The following is a 22,110-nucleotide window of genomic DNA, read 5'->3' on the forward strand; positions in this document are numbered from 1 at the left end:
CCATACAAATACCATCTTTAAGTTTACAAGTTTACATGAACCATTCATTATCGATATAAATTCTTGTGTCATCCAACAGGAGAAATTAGATTAACCATCCAATCCCGCACGTCACATGCACACGTTTGGCAACCAGATAGCTTGGTTACCTGTTGGCTCATAACAATTTAACATTAATGACCACCGGTCAGGAACGTCCCAACATTAAAACCGAAAGTGAAATGAAAAGCAGTGTATCTCTTCTGGTGGTGTAATAAAAAAACATACATCTCAGTAGCAGCTTATGCATTTTCAATATCAGTGACATTAAGTCAGAAAACATATTGGATATTCAACATTCAAGCTCTGAATCATAGCGATGTGAAGTGGGTACCTAAAGACGAGATCACCGGAGGCCTGTGTGTCTGGCGGTGTATACCAGCTGATGAGACATTCGGGTAGCAGTAGCACTCCTCAGTATAGAGCCATCGTTTGGTCAATATTGCTAAATAACTGGTGAATTACAAAGGACCTGGCCCTAAACATTACGTAACATTTAAAAATGCAATCAATCTGCAATGGATACAACATTTAAATCACTGTTTGTAGGTGTATCTGCGTTACCAGCCATGCTCCAGTGTGGGTGTTACGCACAGGGAATGTAATCAAATACAGATTCAAACAGACTTTTTAGACACGAAAATTTCATCCGTTGAACTACAAGACATATACATATTCCCATATATTGGGAAGGTGACTGCTGCGGCCAGTGCAATGCATCGAAACCTCACCTATGTTCCGTGTGTGTGTGTGTGTGTGTGTGTGTTGGGGTGGGGGGGGGGGGGGGTCGACACTCTGTGTGATCTTCTGAACCTTGTAAATGGCTACGGGCCAGGTGACTGAAGTTTTGAAATCATTTTTTGAAGTCTCAGAGTGGAACAGATTTTTTCTTTCTTTTGGGTAGTGGGGGGTAATGGGAAAGGTGGGGAGGGGAGGAGGGTGCATGTACAATAGCCCTTGGCAACAGATCAGCAAAATTAAACCGGACCACGGGATTGGGTGAAAAAGAAGAATGGCCCCAGACCTCATTTTATTCTCTATGGTGACCAGCTCGTGTTCTGCTTTCTCGCCTTTCACTCTCTTCAGGTGTGTGTGTGTGTGTGTGTGTGTGTGGCCCCATGTGTATGCAGAGGAGCGTAGTAGTATGAGCAACACCCAGCCAGGCACTAATTCACTTTTATTCTTAAAATACTCGTGTTTCAAACACAAGTACTTAAGGATTAGCATATTAAAAGACAGCAGACCGTATCCATCAGTCGTTATCACACGGAAATAGGTTGATATGCTCCGATCGATTGGACGCCGATCATGATTGGCCGATATTGGCTAAAAATTGCGTGATCGGAGAACCCCAAAAGCGCCGATCACTTGACGTACGGTAGATTACTCGCTCAACTTTTTTTTTTTTTTCAAATCGGAACTTGCCAGTGGCAGCATGAGTTCTAAAAGGTTGTGCTACACTGACAGGATTTCAGTAATTATGGCAAAGGAGGCAGTTTAACGTTAAATTTTGTTTACGGAGCACTTGCATAGCTCAGTATGTGGCAGGCACATTTCAGTACCGTAAAAAAAAGCAGTATGCACATTTCAGTATAAGGCTTTGATGAGCGACATGTCCAAAGAGAAAAAATAAAAGAGTCTATTGGAACAGAAACTGGTGCTTGCCTGCTATCCAGATTACATGTAAAAGATATGGAATCTTCCATATATTTTATATATAATATATATATAATAGATTCCCATTCCCCTGCCATTCTGCGATCGGCAGTGATCGGCAATCGGCAGATCATGATTTTGGTGATCGGTAATCAGTGATCAGGCCCAAAAATGCTGATCGGAGCATCTCTAGAAATAGGAAGATATCTGAATACGTTTTTTTTAGCTGAAACTGCTCCTCTTACAAACTATCAAGGGCGAGGACCTGATGTAATTGATGCATGACATCCCCTTGTGGTATAGATGTCTTAATCCCTATCGGTAATCTGATTTAAATTCAGACCACAACAACCTATAGCTGATGAATATGAGATTAAACAGCTTGTTTCAATCACTGTTATGTTATAACTAGGGCTGTCAAATGAACGCGTTCATTTAGATTAATTAATCAAAGAAAAAATAACGTGTTTAAAAAAATTAACGCAGATTCAGTATTTTTTTGGACATACAGTATTCAAGAAAAAGTGTTAAAGTCAAAACAAAGTATTGTATGTTTTTTGCCTGAAATGCATTGCATCTTGAGTGAGATGGAAATGTTATTAATTTGATCTTAAAATACACTGTATGTTAATGAAAGACATGTTTTAAATAAAAGAGACATTGAACTTTAAAGTGTATTATGTCTATTATTCATTGAATCACTCATCTGCCATAATTTATTTGAATTAAATTATTTTTAAATACTTTCTCGGCAAAATGTAAGTATGCGATTAATTAAGATGAATTAATCACAGCGCCTGTAATTGATTCGATTATTATTTTTAATGACAACCCTAGGTATAACCAATGGTGATTATTTAAATTTTTGACCAAATCAAACCAAATTATTTGCAAAGTTATGCTGAGACACGTTTCAAAAAGGAGTAGAACTTAAACATTTCCTTTTGACTTTCATCTGCATCCGCTAAGGTTCTAGTGCAGAGACACACACGGCCCTGGGAGCGCATCTGGGCGGCCTACGTTATTATTTGATCATCACAATGTATTTACGATACCAGTCAAAATGAAACCATCACTCAGACAACAGACGGACAAACAGAAATATTGAAACAATATTGCTTGGAAAGTCATTTGGCCCACAGCTGCGTAGGTTAAGTGGCGGTTTGAAGGCGTAAAATGCGGGGGAGAATGATTGTGAACCTTAAAGAATGAGGGGGTCACGTGCAATATAGCTAGGGCCGATAATATCATCCATGGCTCGCTTCACATGAGGAACAGAGGAAAATAGGCTCATTCAACACTGGGAATGACAAATGTAACTGATGACTGCCTTGCTAGCCGACTGGCAGCACACTGTCACAACAGAAGAGAAAGAGCTTAATTTAATATCTAGAATCAGTGTTTTGTTCCATGCTTTGTTCTATATCTTTTATACTTGTTCACATCTATCACTGACACTCTCAGTGATGGAAGTGAGGCAATGTGTGGATTTACACTGTGACAGCGCTTTTTGAAAGGTTTTCTGTTATGAATTGTGGGTGTTATTCTTCATTGCGTCTGAGCAATGTCTAAGTTTTCTTTACAAATGAGTTTTCCTCACTCCACTCCACACGAAGTTGATCTCCACAGGCGGAAGGCTCATCAAATCATGAGCAATTAATCATCACCTTTAATAGTCTTTCTTGAGCTTCCTTGTTAGTGAACAATTGTGCCAACTATGATTCATAGAACAGCTTTTGTGATAATGAGGTGTTTAACTGTAATTTATGTACAACGGACCTTTCTCCTCATTACCACACAGATCACACTTACCACACTTACCACACAGACTAGCATTCCGTCACCAGATGGAGATTACACGGAAATTATATTGTTGAACTATTGTCAAAGCGGGTGTTCAGGTGCTCATACTGTTTGGCTGCAGCCCTCTTTTGTGCACCAGTCGAGCCACTCATTAAATGTTGAGCATAATCTGAGGCAGCTCAAATGTACGTTGGAAGACCTTGAATATTGTCATATGTGTTTGTAATATCAGGTATTTTTTGTGATGTCGCAAATGGAGCTGCTATGTGTCAGGAACCTACACCAATCACACTGCCCCTTTCCCTTATATTGGTGGAGAAAGGAAAACACTGAGAGAGTAACGTCTGAGATCAGTGGTCACCCATTAAATGAAATACCTTGCAATCATCTGCCATTACTTATCCTCTACCACACACACACGCACACACACATACACACACACATACACACACAAACAAAAGCCATTGGATGGTTGAGAATAAAAGCTAAATCCTTGGTCCCTCAAATATTCATTGCGGAACATCCCATCCTCCTAAACACTCATATAAATTCATAATCATGACTCCAATTTCCAGAGTGCCGGGCCGCTACTCATTTGGGACTGTGGAGGAATGGTTTGCGGGCGGAGGGGGGGAGAGTAGGTAACATGATGTGGAGGAGCATTAAGTAAGTAACATGATGTGGAGGAGCACCCCCCCCCATCTCAGTTGACTTGACATTAATGGCACGGCTCGGAGCCTCGGACCCTCGGAGCATCAACATGGATGTGTGAGTGAACACACACACACACACACACACTACCATCCATGGAAACACACTCACACATACACACACACACTACCATCCATGGACACACACACACACACACACACACACCCACACTAACATCCATGGACACACACACACACACACCCACACTAACATCCATGGACACACACACACCCACACTACCATAGCCTGAGATTTCTCTCGGGCTATTTCATCAAAAATGTGCACAATGTTCAAACCAACTATTTGCTTTGGGATATTGGAAGTAGGCCTACTCTCTTACTATGGAGGCTTTCAGAGTACGTTGAAGCTCAGTCCAATCTGAGACAGGCTGATGAGTGGATCTGAAGCCACTGCCGTCCACGCAGCAATCCTACGTGATATCGTAGTTTTGCTTTTTGCATTATTAAAATAACACAGTACAAATGTAAAGGAAAAGAGGATCAAAAAAAGGCATCATTTAGGAGGATTTGAGATTTGAAATAGGCTAAAGCAACCTGTAGGCGTTTCCCCAGCACAACAAGCCACGTGACTACCCGAGAACTCCTCTCCTCTCCCCCTCCTACTTTGGAATGGGGCGTGTGGCGTGCGAATGCAGAGCGCTTATTCTGAGGACAGAGGATCAGTTTGACACAGAAATCTTTGGGGTGATGGCAGACGGTGATTTGATTTTGTTTGTGGTGCGGACAGAGGATTAGAACACATGCACACACACACAAACACACACACGTACATACACAGACGCACACAAACACACAAACCAATTGAAAATTCATGCACACAATCACTTACTCACTCACACACAACCATGCATACATTTCAGTGTTCTCATCTGACTTATTGACCCAACTTGGAAGAGGCTAACATTCTAAATAAACCATGAGGGTCAAAGGTCACTGGGAGAGACCTATGCGTGTCATCAGTTTTTTACAACAGAATATTTACGGGAAACACACACATTTGTATCGTAATTATAATTCAGATTTTTCCGAATTTAAGATATCATAAATTGGTCCTGTTTTTCATTAGTAAGTAGTTTTATGTAACTTATACACACACGATTTGAATGGCCCTCTTCAGGAATGAAAATAGATAGAATGATCCCCTCACACATGAGATGGAGAGCCAGTGTGCACCCCAGGGCTGGCACCTCATTCAGATACAAGTGGGCCCCCCACCCCCCCCATCTTCTGTCTCCACACTGCCCTCAGGGCTCTTCAGCACTTGATCTCTATCAATCCACCCAGCTCCATCTGCGTCACTACGCCCCCACACACCCACCTTTCAACTCACGTATTTCGAAATCCAATAATAAAAAAAATGACAGTATTTTCTGGAAGAGCCGATTTGTGTATGGATGACGGGTTTGGCGACAATGTTTGGCTAGGGGTATGTGATGTGCACACAGCGAGTCTCTGAAACAACAAACACTGATAATAGTTATTGGATGCACATTCTCACTCGCTCATGTTTGAGAGAAACACAATGAGAGAGACAGAGCGAGAGCGAGAGAAAAAAACAAATAGAGAGAGAGAGGGAGAGACAGACAAAGAGGGAGAAACAGAGAGAATCAGGTGAATCATGTCGTCTTCCATGACGACCCCTCCAGACCTTCGGTATTTATTACCAAACATTCTGATGAAATAAGAAAGAATAGATCTTCCTGAATAAAGGGCTGGTGAAATACTCATAAGGTGGGTTATTATGGTTATTATGGGCTCAGCCGTGCTGTCAGAGCGCGTAGCTGAAGCAAACAAATGAAAGTAGAAAATTCCAGTGAATTTTCTCATGGAGGGGGACTTTGACAAGTTGAAAACTCACTTTGCCTTTTCCCCCACATGTGTTGGTCCCCATGTCCCCCCACCCCCTAAAAAGGGCCATGAGGATTAAAATGAGCGACACTTTGGGGACACTTTAAAAGGGACACTTGGGTCCCTTTTAAACAACAAATGGGTCCTGGAAATGCAACAAAAACATGTTTTATCTTGGTAGGGTTTCTTTCTGAATGTTTAAGAAATGTTTGGTGAAATGTTCTTACAGAAGCCAAAGGGGAAGCTGTAACGTATTTGCACGCAATAACATTGTGAAGTCATCCGCAATGTTCTAAGGCAGGCACTCATTCTTCTTCTCCTTCACAAAAATCATTTCAGAGGAAGCTACATACAGAAAAATAAATCACATCACATCGCAATGGTTGTCACGGCACGACCGTGACAGCCGTATATTCACCAATGTTCGCTCACCAATGTAAACCACAATCTAACACTATTAACTTTAACATTGGATGACTCATAAAGGGCTTTTTTATTAGATGTATTGAGTGTTAAAACTCATCAATGTTGCACACAATTAGTTAGACATGTTATGAATGCAGAACAAGTTTATCTGCTTGAAACCAATCCAGGCCAACGATAATCCTCTCTCACCCACGTTGGCTGACAATTGCTTATTCAATCAACGCTGACGTCCCAGCTGAAGACAGCTATTCATTATAGCTCATATTCATTGTGCCTGGAAACTAGGGGGTAGAATGGTTCACCAAATTCACGTTTAGGTGCATATCACTGTTTTGGAGTCAGGGTTTCCAGTTTGGTACAGTTGGTAGAGTTAGTTCTGGTAAAGCAGGGGATGACATAAGTAAGGGATAATGTATAGAACGCCAGTCATTATCAGGAAATAAGCCTCAACAGGGCGAACAGGACACTGACGCGAAGCGGAGGTGTCTTGCTTCGCCCTGAAGGGGCTTATTTTAGATAATGACCGGCGACGTATCCCGCTTATTACACGGATACTTGCCAAAACTAAAGATAACTTCATACAGTGTGCAGTGGTGGATTTAGCAAATTGGGGGCCCAAGGCGAAGATATGTATGGGGCCCACCTCATCCGATCTTTAAAAGAGAACAGAGAAAAAAAAATGTACCGACTGAATGGTGGATAGGCAGGTAAAGCTAATCCAGGCGGAAGTAAAGGTTGGAGATGAGAAAAAAAATCTTCCCCTTTAAACCCTGCATACACTTCTTTACTCCAAAATGAAGATGGAAAGCAGAGAACACACAAAGTGTAGCAGTACACAAACTAATAGTCACAATGGAACCCAACAGAGAATAAGGTTTCAGATAAAACCTGTCTTTGCCAAAATGCCAGCACTGTTTATTCTTTTTTTTTTAAGATCAAATCAATATCAGTATAACAGCAAGACAAGTAGTTAGGGTAAACCCCCACAAACAGTCATGTAGGCCTACTTAGCAAAACATCACAAACAGCCATCTGCTTAGCAAATATTGCCAAGAGGAATAATTGACTTTGTATGTGTGAGGTTGCAATTGGCATTGCACTTGAGATTGAACATTTCAAACAAACATATATATATATATATATATATATATATATATATATATATATATATATATACATAGCGCCACTTCACAGCTAGCTGCTGCTGCTGTAGCAGTATGTTCAATGCTTTGGACGTTGTTGTTCCTGTCTGTATCCCCAACAATAGCCGTAAAAAAGTGTGTCATCTTTGGCAGCGTTGCCAAATACTTATCGGCGTCTATTCGCTTTTTTCTTTTATTTGAGCTGCTTGGGTAACTTTATTTCCTAACCCTTTTCCTAACCCTTTATTTTATTTTTACGGGTTTAGACTCATCTTGCTTCGTCTCTGTTTGTGTACTTAAAAAAATATATAATTATATATATATTTTTTTTTTTTTGAGGTTGGTTGGGGGCCCCCCTACTGGTTGGGGGCCTAAGGCAATTGCCTACTCTGCCTTAATGGTAGGTCCGCCACTGACAGTGTCTTTTTACAATTTATTTGTTACCAGCATTAGCAGTGTTGATCAGCAGAATAGTCCGCCAAAGACGTTGACGTTGCTTAGCAACCAAATCCGTTGGGGTTGATAAGTTACAGGACTACTTGCGGAGTGATATGAAAGATGTGAAAAAATCCACTTTCCTTGACAGCGGTCATTATATGCTTAGCAACAGTCATTATTGAAAAATAATTGACCGCCGGAAATCGGGAAGGCCCATGCAAGTGAACGGAGCATTCCACAGCATTGAGAAGAGCCGTGTAATAAGTGGCTATAAAGAAATTCTATACATATGATGTATATATATATTATAGGGTTCTCCCTAGGCCTGGGCAATAAAACAATAAATGATCGTATCATGATAGACCTTTGATCAATATCAATATAAAACATGTTCAATATATATCGATAAGAGACTGCACCACCAAATCTAGCAGCTGGGTTTGTTATACAAACACGGTTCCATACTTAGTTACAATACATTGGAGTATTTATCAATGAAGAGCAGTGGAAGGTCATATTAAGTGTTAAACAGAAATGTTTAAATCCAGCATGGTAATTCCTGTCCTTATTAGGTCATTAAAATTATCAATAGTTATCGATCAATATGATCAAGTTATATCGTGATATGTTTTTCAGCCATATCGCCCAGGCCTAGTTCTCCCCAAACAATGTAATAGTGGCGCTGCAGCACCATGTACGATTTTTAAATAGGGCTGACATTTAATTTAGGCTATGGTCTAATTAGTAAAAACGCGTGTTTTATTAAAGAAATGCCTCAAAGAGCAAAAAACTGCAATATTTTGTAAGTGCTTTGTGGGAACAGCAGAACTTCAATGTAAAGCGCCTTGCACACTAAACAAGCCACCGAGTGCCGCACCGGGCAACGTACATTTTAGGTCTTGTTCTGTGTTTAAAATAATGAGTGGTAATGGAGCTGCGACGCGCCAATGGAACCACAACCCGCTTAAGTACCGATGAAGACACACTGCTGTAAATGATTGGGGGTACTTCAAATTATCATACTTACTAAAAACCACAGCATTAGCGCCATTCACCAGCATGCAAAGATATGCACTATTGTAGATGTTGGAGATGAAAATCATAACTGGAGTATATAGCAGCCTGTTATTATTATTATTATAAGAGCTTTTTGATATAGGAGGAGTGTGAAGACTTGGTTCATGAGGAGGTGCTGGCAGAAGGAAAGGACCCCCCTATAATTATGCAATAAAAATAAAAAAATAACCTGCTAACCTTTTCTTTGCATCTGTTATGAAAAATATCAACATTTGGTGTTTGAGTTTGCTGCTCAATTACGATTCCCTCGGAAGCCAGTGGATAGCTTCAGGGGGTTTAAACAAGGAGACAGAAGAGTTTGTATATTCATAAGCCTCAGAAATGTGTGATGATTATATTGCACTGTAATATAATCTTCTGTACAAGGTGAACAATGAACAATTACCATTCAATGCCAGATGACTCAGAGACGGACTGACTTTACAAACCGTGGGGATCGTTTTAGTTTGATAATTGTGAGAAAGCATTTTTTGAGTGGCTGTAGAATAATTTTAAACTAATAACAATAATAATAATTTTAAACTACTAAACTTTCAAATGTATCTCCTTCCTCGGGTTCCTTCTATTTATCCTGTCATTAGACAGAAGTTAGGAGAAAGGTCAGGTTTTACCCATAGCAACTGAAATCTTGAGATGGCTGCTTTAAATTCATCACAAACTCTACAAGTCTCACGGTGAACTGTTTCACTGCTTCAAATAATAAGCTCTCTCTCTCTCTCTCTCTCTCTCTCTCTCTCTCTCTCTCTCTCTCTCTCTCTCTCTCTCTCTCTCTCTTTCTCTCTGTCTCTAAGGTTTTCTACAATACCAGTAGTAGAGACAGAAATGCTGCATTACACTCGACTGAATCAATAATTTAATTTCAGTTTCCTAACAGCGTAAATGCCGTGCCGTTGAACCTAAAAATGTCGCAGGCATAGTAGAAAGCTGCCTGCGTCACTTGTGATGCGTCTCAACTGGCTGCTGATTGGTTGTACTACGCTGTCTCAGTAGAGACAGTATATTTATAGCCATTATACGGAGACCCGAGCCGTCACCGGGGCACAGCTTCAGAGTTTATTTAGCATCTGTTCACGTGTCAAAGTTGTACCGTAGCTTCTGAAAAAGAAAGGTCAAACAAAGCAAGCACTCAAAGGTACACGAAATGGCTCCACTGCCGTTTGCACGCAGAACAGAACATTCCCATGCAGATACTGTATCTAGCTAGCTGCTGAGAGAAACACAGAGAACATGGCATGCACAGCATGATATGTCCTTGGTAATGTACACCTATGGAATGGATTCATTTACACTGGTGGTCACCTGCCGATGTGTATTACTTTATGATTTAAATTACGCATTTAAACAGGTATGATATGTAAGTCGCCCATGAACACGATTGTCAAGGGTGGAGGTTTGGGTGGGCACGTTAAAGGCGGGCAAGCTGTAAACAGTGTTTGTTTGTTTGCCGTGGTTCTCCCAGCAGTCTGGTCAGCCCCCGTTTTCTCGATTTGGCAGAAACACAACACTTTATTTTGAGATATGACGTCATGAGCAAACTGAAAATACTTTGTTGTCCCCTCAACGGAAGCATCACGGTCATTTTATTAATTAACTCCCAAAATGAGAAATCTTCTTCATCAGCAGCAGAGGAGCCTGACCTCAGAATCTTTAGGATCTTTTTCGCTGCTCAACTCCCTTCAGTGTCTCCCAGTCTGTGCTGTGTGGTGAGACTGCAGTCGACTGTCACATCTCATTAGGGGGAATGACTCTTGAGGTCATGGGGGTAATGCCTGGTTATTGCATCGCGGCCACACCGCCAGGCAATTAAGGGGCAGAAAACGAGCTGTTAAGGCCCGATGCCAGCTCATTAAAATGCAGGGACTGGAAACTAGAAAAAGACAGGGGTAGTAATATGTATGGCGGCAGCCACCCGTGAAACCCTCACACAATGTTTTTGGGGGTTTTGTTCTGTGACCGGTTATATTGTGAAATTATATCTGGGGGTGTTATTGAAAGTGGGAAGTTGTTTCATGTTGAATTTCATCCAAAAAACCCTCATAAACAACCAAACAGAAAGTCTAAATGGAACAGCTGTGAGACAGGGAGAGATTCTACCAACACTGGAGACCAATAAAAATTCACACAAAAATAACTCACTTTTAAAGCTTTGAAATTCATAGGGTTTGCTTGCTATGGAAGAAACACCATCATCCGATTTGCATTGTTATTCTTATAGCTGTTTCTATATATTCATACATCTCCTGTTGAGACACATACCAGAAGAGAACTGGGTACCTTTTGCATCCTCCAGCCATCCCACCCTGTCATGTGATGTACAGCCAGGGGTGTTGGGGGACCAGAGAGAAGCCAGAAGGCCAGTCCTGGAGTCTACGTGGACAGCAACATTTCCAGGCATCCTCCCATCCACCGGCCATTGATTAGACTGGATCAGCTCTGAGCCTGGGCTCTATCAGCGCTCAGGGAACGGTAATCAATCCTCTAATCCCGTTTACAGCTATTAACTTTAACTGTGATCCACTCCTTACCATGCAGGCACACACAAACATACACACACACTCATCACCATGCAAACACACACACACACACACACACAAACACAGACACACACACACACACACACAAACACACTCATTACCAGGCAGACAAACTCTCCCTCACACACGCCTTAGCATGCATGGACACGCACGCTCTCACACACACCTAATAGACCTCAGATGTTGTCGTCGTAAAGGGACACAAATATTAGCTTGTCCAGCAGAGCAGCGATAGCTCACTATCGGCCTCTAATGGCATTATCAGCAGGAGAGCTGCTATCCTGAGGGGGGTTCTGGTTCCTGATTACCCGGCCGACAGCGGGCCCTGTCCGCGGTTAAATCGGATCAACATAACACCAGACACGGGCCACGGACGGTCAGAACCACCCCCCCCACCCTCCCAGCACTATTTCCAGAAACATGTCCACGGGCCTGCTTTGATGGGTGCTGATATCCTTTGGATGAGATAACGTGATTGTGGCCCCAGCAGCAACAGCATGAACTGTATGTAGCGGGCAGACAACAGCAGGAAAGGCAGGGCCTTTAATCTAACTCCGGACTTGTTGATGTTAACGAAGTGTTGACCGAGGAAGTCACCGCGCGGCCCCGTGCCGAGCCAGCCGCGCTGCGTGTTTGAAACGCTGCGCCGGGAGCAGACAGCGGTTTGTGTTTGTGATGTAGCGCCGGCTTTAACAGAGCAGCAGCGTTGCGTACTGCTGCTGCACGTCAATACCGTAATGTCATTCCAACCCCTAACCACGGTCCATTTGTCCAGCGATCACATAGAACAACAACAACAATCTAATGAGTGGGCTGCTTCAGAGAGCAGAGACTTAACCACGCACTCACACACACACACACACACACACACACACACACACACACACACAAACGAGAAGCAGAGGACTCACTTTGGCGTCTGGGTGTCTTCCAGGCGGTTTCCCAGCTGGAACTCGTGGGACTTGCTGCGGTGCAGCGCGGTGAAGCCGGGCAGCAGGTGGATGAGCTTGCGGCTGGGTGGAGGGGGCGTCCCGGGGGCCTTCACCTTGTTGCGGCGCCGCATGGGGGGCGTGCCGGGCGGGGTCATGGTGTTGACCACCAGGGGAGTCCGGGGAGGAGTGTGACAAAAGTGCCTCTGGCGGGGCGACGGGGGCAAGGAGCGGTTGCCGCAGTCCAGGGACGGGAAGAGGCCCAGGACGGGGCTGTCCACCGTCAGCCGGTCCGAGTACAGAGACGGCCCCGGGCCCTGGGGGCTCTGGCACACGTGCTGGTTGTATTTGGCCTGCACCTTGGGGCTCTGGGACAGCTGGAAGCGGATCCACTGGCTCAGCTCCGGCTGGCACACCGGGGAGTTCTCCTTTCCGGACTCCGAGGTGGGCCACTGGATGGACCAGTCCTGCTTGGCCTGGCTGCCTGGAGCGGAAGAACCAGAACCAGACACATTGGCACACGTACCGCTCCCATCCAGCATGCTCACTGGCCAGCGCCTCGTCACCAGAGATAATACTAATCGTTCTACTTTGAACCATTTGAATGACAGCACCCTGCGTGAGGTTCAGAGTAATAACTTCCCCCTCCATGAGGTTAAACGTAATGGCATGGTCCTGTATGAAGTTAAATGTAATAATGGGGTCCTGCAGTTATGTATTAACGGCATAGGGATCAACCTACGGGATCCAATTCTTAACAACATGACTCATTTCCAATTAGTTGATTTCCATTTTAATATTGTTATATTCCATCAGACTAAAAATAGCAATTCACTGCACGCGACAAAGCCCCACACGCCACCACTAAGGTTAGTGTTGTCAACCGCAAAGTCGTGGTCCTGCAGCTTCATGAAGCTATGTTTTATCATAGCATGAGCATAAATGATAAATAAAAGATATATGTCAAAACACTAAACTAAACATTAAACAATGCCATGGTTGCCATGGAGACGCAAAGAAGAAGGATGGGGGGTGGAACAGTTGGGAGAGACTTATTCAGGAAATGGGGCTTGTATAACATTGCTTTACCTCCATTACTATGCATTGCATCCTCTTCAAGTTGTTCTGTGGGGAGAAGACACAAAAGGGGTTGTGTTTATTGATCTGATGGAAAAGACACAGAATGCACACAACTGCACCCGTTGTTTCCTCTGAAAGACATCATCGCTGCACATTGCCGATGATCCCTCAGCAAACAAGAAATCAAAAACGGTGGAATTGACCCAGCTCCTTCTGGAGTGACAAACGTATCTCATACCGACTAAATAAACTGCAAACGCTCAGAAACTATTTCCGAATGTCCATTGACCACAGAGCGGGCGTCCCCGAACAGCAAATGTCCTCCAGCAGCGACACATTTCAATCCAAGGTTTTCGTCTCCAGCATATTGAAGACCCGTCTGCTGGAGCCATGGGAAGGAAAACCACAAACAGCTTCCCCACCGCACCACTTAATACTATCGACATCACAGTCTAGAAGAACCAGGGGAACACAGCAGAGCAGGAGGATGAGATCTTCTATCGACTATAGAAGAAAGTTACATTCTTTACATTCCCACAGTTCAGGATTGGCTAAAACATTTGAACCAGGTAGACCATGGATGACTTTACCAATAGTTTTGCTAGTATCCTTCATTTTAAATACATGAAAATAAACATGTTAAAAACAAAAAATAAAAGCATGGATTCATATAAATCTGTAGAGACCCGTTTCGATTTGGTGCTTTGATTGTCCCCAGCCTGTACTTGTTCTATGGTACTAGAGGTAACCTTGACCCCAGTTTAGCTCTGTTTTTTAATTGCATTGTTTATGCATGTATCCTCAGTCGTTCCGTTTTAACCCAAGTACCCCATCAGAGTCAAGTCAACTTCAGGGAATTGGGACCTCCTGAAACCCCCTTCAAGAAGGATGGAAAATTGAGGAGGAAGAGCAAGAGGTCTCTTCTACAAATGTGGTAAAGGATGGAGAGAAGGTCAAGGATTAGGAAAAGGAAGAGAGATGAAGGAAGAGATGGACAGGAGTCCATCCCCTTGCTCCTCCTCTTCCTCCTCTTTCTCTTGGATGAGCGGAGGAAGAGTAGGGAACGGACGATGATGGAGAGAAGGAAGATGATGAGGAGGAGGAGGAAGAGTGGAGGACGGACAGCAGGAAGAGGAGAAGGAAGAGGATATCGTGTAAGACGATGGAGCGGAGGAAGATGATGATGAGGAGGAGGAAGAGAATGGACAGGAGGAAGAGGAGAAGATAGAGGAGAAGGAGGAGGGAGGAGGATGGAAAGAAGGAGGAGGAGGAGGAAGAGGATGGTGAGAAGGAATGTGAGGAAGATGAGGAAGAGAAAGAGGATTATAGGAAGAGAGGGATGAAGAGAAGGGAGAGGAGGAGGCGGACAAAGAGGAGGATGAGGAGGAGGCTAAATGAGGGGTCCTTCATCAGCAGGAATGACAGCTCTAACAAGCCACTCAGAAATTAGCATGAATAAATAAATAACAGATTGGCATGACTGCACATAAATCTCCCCCAAAATGATCAGCAATGGGCAACTTAATATCAGGAGACGCACAAAGAGAGAGAGAGAGAGAGCATTACAGATGGCCAGACTCCCAGAACACCGTAACTCTGTCAGACTCTTCATTTCCAACTGCAACGGTTTAAAAAATTAAAAGAGGAAAATCACTAAACATAAATAATTGCACACCACATGGAAATGGACGCCGTGAAGGATGGTGCACAGAACAGCCTTTTTCCAGAAGAGAATAAAGTCAATGCACACTTATTCTCAACTGTTTGGACAAGTTATCAAGCTGGAGAGGCTGGTTTTAAATCAGACGCTATAAGCAAAAGTAATGAATTTATCAAGTGCCTGTTTCTTAGTGACAGCTTTATGAAAATAGCAACAAAACAAAAAAAAATGGTTTTGAATGTATTTTTCCTCCCGTGGATTCATGCAAGGGACAGCTAACAACACGCTGCCTACGGATATGAGATGGAGAATGAATTCATGTTTTTTTGTTGTTATTCCTTTTTGTTTGTCAAACAATCTTTTGAGTTGGGTCAGCTTGGTATTAACAACCTGTTTCTGAGGAAGTTAGCAAACTCCAAACCAACACTAAACATGGTTTGCTACTGCAAACCATGCTATAAGTATGCTATAAGATCCGGTCAATCAATACAACAGTAATCGTATGGATCCATACATCCTGTTATCTTGCAATTATTTTTCCTTCCCCCTCATCAGGGGGTTCCAGGGTATGGAACACATAATAGCTCACTATCACTGAATGAGCGCATAGCATCATGTTTACGTTTCATTAATAAATATGAACATATGATCATGCTAGCCTTTTTGATGAGTAGCTGTGAGTCATAGACTACATGACTAATGATGTGTGCTGTAACGTTTGAAAACTGGGCCACTGCATTTATTTCTGCTTCAATTTCTTTCTTAATACATTATCTTTTTTTTTATTTTTTCATGAGCTCTTTATCTATATAATATTATATAATAATAATAATAATATATAGGTATCTACATAATATAATATCGAATACCACGGCCAAAAGCTATGTGCGCCTTGGATGATATTATGAATCATAAAGACTGCTTCTGACGTCTCTGGTACTTCCACAACAAGTAAAGACATGGACATGGTTGAGAAGAATTGGGGGAAAGGAAACTTTAAACCGCGACATGGAGGAGAAAGGGATTGTACTCTCGGAGCTGAGCTGCCGGACTGCCGCCGAGCTCCCCCCGCCGGAGCTCCGCTACGGAAGTCTGGCGGGGGTGCTTCGGCGGCCGTCCTGCAGCTTCAGCGGGAGGAGCTCGATGGCAGTCCGGCAGCTCTGGCAGACTACCACTACTATCTATTTTTGTATGGAAAGGAATCTCCCTGCTTCTGAAATGCGCGAACATCTCCGCCCAGCCCTCGTCCACTGGTCCACAAAATCGTATCTATGCTCTGATTGGAGGGGGATGGGGAAGTGGGTGGTAATATGCAAATGTGCCTGCTTCCTACGGAGTAGGCGCCGAAACTGACTTTCTCGTTTGGTAACTGTAGATGGGGTACTTTCAGAAATGCATATCTCACTCAAAAAAGCATGTTTGTATGCGTGTGGCAACGCCAGAGACCCAAAACAACACCCCAAATCTCAGGAAAAGTGTTGTTTTCATAACTGTCCCCATTAAGCGTTAACGGAATACACTCATTGCGCACATCCATTAATCTATTCCATAGTTTTGTATACAATGTGGCCCGCAAAAGGCCATGCTAATAATCAAGTGGTCTGCCAGAGGATGGGAACCAGTGGCCTACATAGCGGCCTCCCTGTTCCTCTGTAAAGCTGGGTTCAACAGGAGCAGAGGTGGGGCATGCTGAACAGCCATGTCCACGCAGAGCCCCATCATCCCTGCACCCACAAGCCCACTTCAGGCTCAACGGAACCACACTGCAGCCTCGCCAGTGACGCTCCTCTGCAGTGCTCTATGCAAATGCTTCTCCACTTCTCCGTCCCGGTTGTTCCTCTTGGCGGATCAATGGCGGTAGAAATGCCACCCTGGGGTGCCGTCTTGCTGGCTTCTTTGTTTAGTTTACCGCCAACGTAAACAGGATTCGTTGAAAGGGCACGATAGGCATGCTCAATACACACTCATGTTCTAATGTTCAAAGTCAACTCTCTGAGGTGTTGTGGGGGTTCTGCTGCCTTAAGCAGTAGGACACAAAGTTTACATTGATTGGGATAATTAGCCAAACTGGCCGATCAGGTTTCGGCGCCCACCCAGGGTTCTTTAAGGGGTCTGCGTGGGGGCTCGCTCAATGCTTCCCCTCTGCCTCTTTCCTTCCTCCGTGGGCCTGCTCTTTAAGTCTCTCTCTCTCTCGCTCTCCCTCGCCTGGGTTTCGTCTCTTCATTGTCTCTTCGTCTCCTTTCAGCTGTTTTTTGGTCAATCTTTCTTTGCCCTTATAACCCACCACCGCTCCCTTCACTTCACGCCCATCCTCTCTTCTCACCTTCTCCTTCCCTTCGTCACTCTCCCACTGGCCTTTTTTAGAGAGAGAGAGAGAGAGCGAGAGAGGATAGGGACAGAGCGAGTGACGGATTTGTGCGAGCAGGCGTGAAAAAAAGAGAGATAAAAGAGAGAAGAGAAAGAGAGATATAGACAGAGAGACAGAGACAGAAAAACAGCGAAAGAGAGACAGGGAGACAGAAAGAGACAGAGAGAGACAGGGAGACAGATAGAGAGAGAAACAGAGAGAAAGAAACAGAGACAGAGAGAGACAGGGAGACAGAGAGTGTAAAGACAGAGAGATACTGAGAGAGAAAGTGACAGAGAAAGAGAGACAGAAAGAGAGAGATAGAGAGAGAGGAGAGAGCGAGACATAGAGAGGGAGAAACAGAGAGAAAGAAAGAGAGAGATACGGAGACAGCGAGAGAGACAGGGAGACATAGAGGGTGTAGAGACAGAGAGACACAGAGAGAGACAGTGACAGAGACAGAGAGAGACAGAAAGACAGTGAGAGAGACAGAGAGAGAGAGAGGCAGAGAGAGAGAGAGCGTGAAGGGCCTCGATCAACAGCCTCTAGATGCTATGACTCATTCTCGGCAGCAGCAGCAACTCGTGGATTGAAATCCTAAAAGCCGCCAGTTCATCAGCAGCATTTGGCTGGCACCGGGTTTTCACTCGTGCCCAAAATTAAACCCTACTTTTTTGGGAAAGGGGGCGGGGGCATTCAATATGTTCTTCTTCTCATTCTGCATATTAATTGCGTGAATCCCCCCTCATCAACATCGTCCATCGTCCCCTTGTACAGGCTGCTCCATCCCGACTTGTGTTACTCACAGCAGATGCTTCTTAACATAAATCCGTAATAGCTCATGTGTCTCCTGTCACGCTGGCTAACTCTACCGTCCGCACGTAGACCACGGCAGACCTTTACCTCTAGAGAGAGAGAGAGAGAGAGAGAGAGAGAGAGAGAGAGAAAGAGAGAGAGAGAGAGAGAGAGAGAGAGAGAGAGAACATGATAACTCATTAATAGATAGGATCCAGGGACAAGGAGAGAACCTCCTCACTCCTGGTGGGGGTGTGGGCGTACGAAGACAGAGCCTTGTAGGAGAGAGAGCCCCCCCCCCCCCCGCTGAGCTGTGTAACCCCTTGATGAGCAGCAGCCGACATGAGAGCACATGTTCCTCGCTGCTATACTGGGAATCACCCCAGTATAGCCCCTCCCCCCCGCGCGCCCCTCCACCGAAAGACAGACGAAAAACAACAAGGACTCCGATGCAATGCGTACGCGCACTAGAACACACCACACCTAGACCACACCGTGCCAGGTGGCTGTGCGCTTGTAGTTTGAAAGCCAAAGCCCTGCTGTGGATCTGTGCTCTGGGTAGAGCGCCGGGCTCTGTTCCCCTGGCTGCGAGTGCCTCTCGACCGCCCTGTGCGGCGTTCCCGCGGTGCAGCCACACAACTCCCTGCCAGGTCCCTCTATAGAGAGACCATTAGTCGCTCCTCTGGGGGGGCCAGACGCTGGAGAGCCAGGGAGAGACAGGTGGAGAGAGAGAGGGAGGGAGAAAGAGGGGGAGATGGCGAGAGCAGGAGAGAGAGATGAAGAGAAAAGGAGAGGTAGAGAGCGAGAGAGAGAGAGAGAGAGAGAGAGAGAGAGAGAGAGACAGAGAGAGAGAGAGAAGGATCGGAGACAAGACACACACACCGATGTCCAAGTCCTCCCCAATGAGGGGGGAGACAGCAGTGTTGTCCAGAGACCCTGAGGCTCACTAATCTGGTCAGTAGTACTTCCCCCGGCAGAGGCGACAGCTATTTCCCAGTTCCCAGCATGCATCACAGCAGACCCAGCTGGACTGAGTCATGGGCGGATAAGACCGCCGGACGGACTCCTCAGGGGGATAGCTGTCTGTCTCTTTGTCCGCCTCCTACCCTCCAATCAAATCAATGAGACAGAAAGACAGGCAGGAGCAAACACACACGCACATACAAACACACAGATAAACGCACACACTCACATGCACGCACGCATACACACACAGGCAGGCAGGCACACACACACACACCCACTCACACACACACACACACACACACACACACAGACACACACACAGAAGCACAACCACACAAACATAATACCCTCAGTAGCAGAAAGCTCAGTAGCGCGAGTGACAGGGTGGTCTGGGTGATTTTAGAACGGAGATGTTAAACCTCGATGGGTTTCTGTGGAGAACAATTGATTAGGCTCTAACAATGTCAAATGTCTGTCCATTCTTCTGGTAACCGCAATTTATCATCAGTTTTTAAAAAATTAACTCTTGTTCGAAAAGTGTGGGGTATAACGGTAGTACATTTAGCTTCATTAGTGTATGACGGGCTGCTTCATCTGAGTTTATTAAAGGTGTTTACAAGAAAGTGCTGCTAGACCGTGATACCTTACTGCCCCCATGTGGTTGAACTGTTAGCTACACCATTATAAAGATACATAGACAAACTCAATCCATAGTTTCCAGCGCCACCTTGCGGCTCTGCTATATATATATATATATATATATATATATATATATATTACTCCCTTTTCTGTTTGTTTCCTTGGCTCGTATTATTTAAATAAATAAGAAATAAGAAATAATTAAGAGGAGAGAAAAGAAAATGTAATTATTGATTTGTAACAGGCTGAAAAGTATGACGTTATTTAAAGCACAAACAAAGCACAAACATTTTACGATGTTTCTCATATAAAATAATCAATGAGATATATAAATTAAATAATACCATAAAACTACCATAATAAAATGGGTTGTGTGTAGAATTGAGTGACATCTAGCGAAACAGACTTGACAGAGGTGGATCATAATATTCAGAAGAAAAGGTTTAATCTCCTGAAAATAAGAGTGATTGAAAGATAGAGAGGGAGCGGGCGTCCTTCCACGGAGGCTGCCATCATCCACCACCATGTTTCTAGACAAGTGGCTCTAGAGAGAACGCATTTATAACAGCAGTATAATAATCAATGTTGTATATTAAATTCTACTGTCCCAGTAGCTTTACCCTCTCTTGGAAACGGACATCAAAATCAACCGCTGGCCAGACTGAGCTCCACACAGCCTAACACACTATGGCGTAATAAAAAGGTGTCCAAGAAACATCCTTTGGGTGTTCAGTTGGTTGCAATCTGCAACCTCACTTCTCTGCTACTAAATTCTACATCTCTCTGCATCTGAACCATTGCCAGGTTCAAGACTCCAGCTAGAAGGCTCTGGCACCCATTTCTTCCAAGACATTAGTAAAGCAAACTGTGTTTCAGTCTGTGAGGCTACCTAGTACTTCAAAACCATAACCTATAAGAATAAAAATGTATCAGTGAATAGTTGATTGTATTTTTATAAGGTGACTTTAATGACACCATGTAGCTCACACGCACTGCTTGTTTTCCATGTTGGCTCACCTCACCTTCATAAACACAGACATAAACATGTGTTAACAGTTAACTTATTAACTAGTTATATTATTATTATAACTTCATATTAAACCAGTGATAGGCTGTAGCTGCTCTTGTGTTGTGTCATGTCTGCACGATGCAGTCAATTCTTGAAGGATCCATTTTGTCAGAGGGACAAATCTAAATGATGCTCTAAATGTCATATCACATTGTCTTGTTGGGGGATGGATTTAATCCTGCTACCTGAATTTCCCTTCTGGGATTCACAAAGTATATTTTATCGTATTTTATTGTACAACCACAGTATTATATTCTCTTCATATTGCTTTTGTATTGTCTGTCTAACCCATGGGTCAAACAAGAACATAATAGCTTAATATATTGCATACTCTTGTTAAAACAAATAAATACTAACAAATACACTATATATACTATTCTTTATTGTAGGCCTACTTATTTTATTTATCCATAATATATTGTAATAATTTGTAATCAATTTACACCATGAAAATATTGTCTCTGAAGCAATATAGTTGTGTTGAAACTGGACTTCGTCAGCCAAGGATGAACGATTATTTGCACGTGAGAGCAACATATAAATTGCTAGACTGGTCACACCTAGAACATGATTAATGGATGGTTAGCATAATGAGCATACTGTTTTTTGTTAGTTAAATAAGTGTCAATATGACCTGGCTCCAGTGTAGTTCTGATTTTCTTCCACTTGATGTCACTCTAGACTATCTATTTATTTCTCACCTATTTTTAGTGTAATTTCGTCAGTCAGTGATTTTTGCCTGCACTTTTTAACTTAACTGCTAATCGTTTTTTAAGATAGGATCTTTTTGTGTGTGTGTGTGTGTGTGTGTGTGTGTGTTTGTGTATGTGTATGTGTGTATGTGTGCGTGTGTGTGTGTGTGTGTGTGTGTGTGTGTGTGTGTGTGTGTGTGTGTGTGTGTGTGTGTGTGTGTGTGTGTGTGTGTGTGCGC

General features: G+C 43.6%; 1 protein-coding gene across 4 annotated transcripts in view; it reads right to left on the reverse strand.

Moving 5' to 3' along the window:
- ksr2 (kinase suppressor of ras 2) overlaps positions 1 to 22,110 on the reverse strand; it is a gene marked incomplete at both ends in the record, with an annotated part of 65,238 nt that overhangs the window by 37,634 nt on the left and 5,494 nt on the right. For 3 of the 4 annotated variants that reach the window (XM_084467735.1, XM_084467733.1, XM_084467734.1), the window contains 2 exons: positions 12,606 to 13,107; positions 13,713 to 13,748. In XM_084467735.1, the coding sequence (XP_084323861.1) occupies positions 12,606 to 13,107; positions 13,713 to 13,748 (538 nt within the window). The remainder of the gene's footprint in view (positions 1 to 12,605; positions 13,108 to 13,712; positions 13,749 to 22,110) is intronic. The other variant, XM_084467736.1, reaches the window with a different exon arrangement.

This window comes from Micromesistius poutassou, assembly GCF_964030765.1.
Source record: "Micromesistius poutassou genome assembly, chromosome: 5".
Lineage (NCBI taxonomy): Eukaryota > Metazoa > Chordata > Actinopteri > Gadiformes > Gadidae > Micromesistius > Micromesistius poutassou.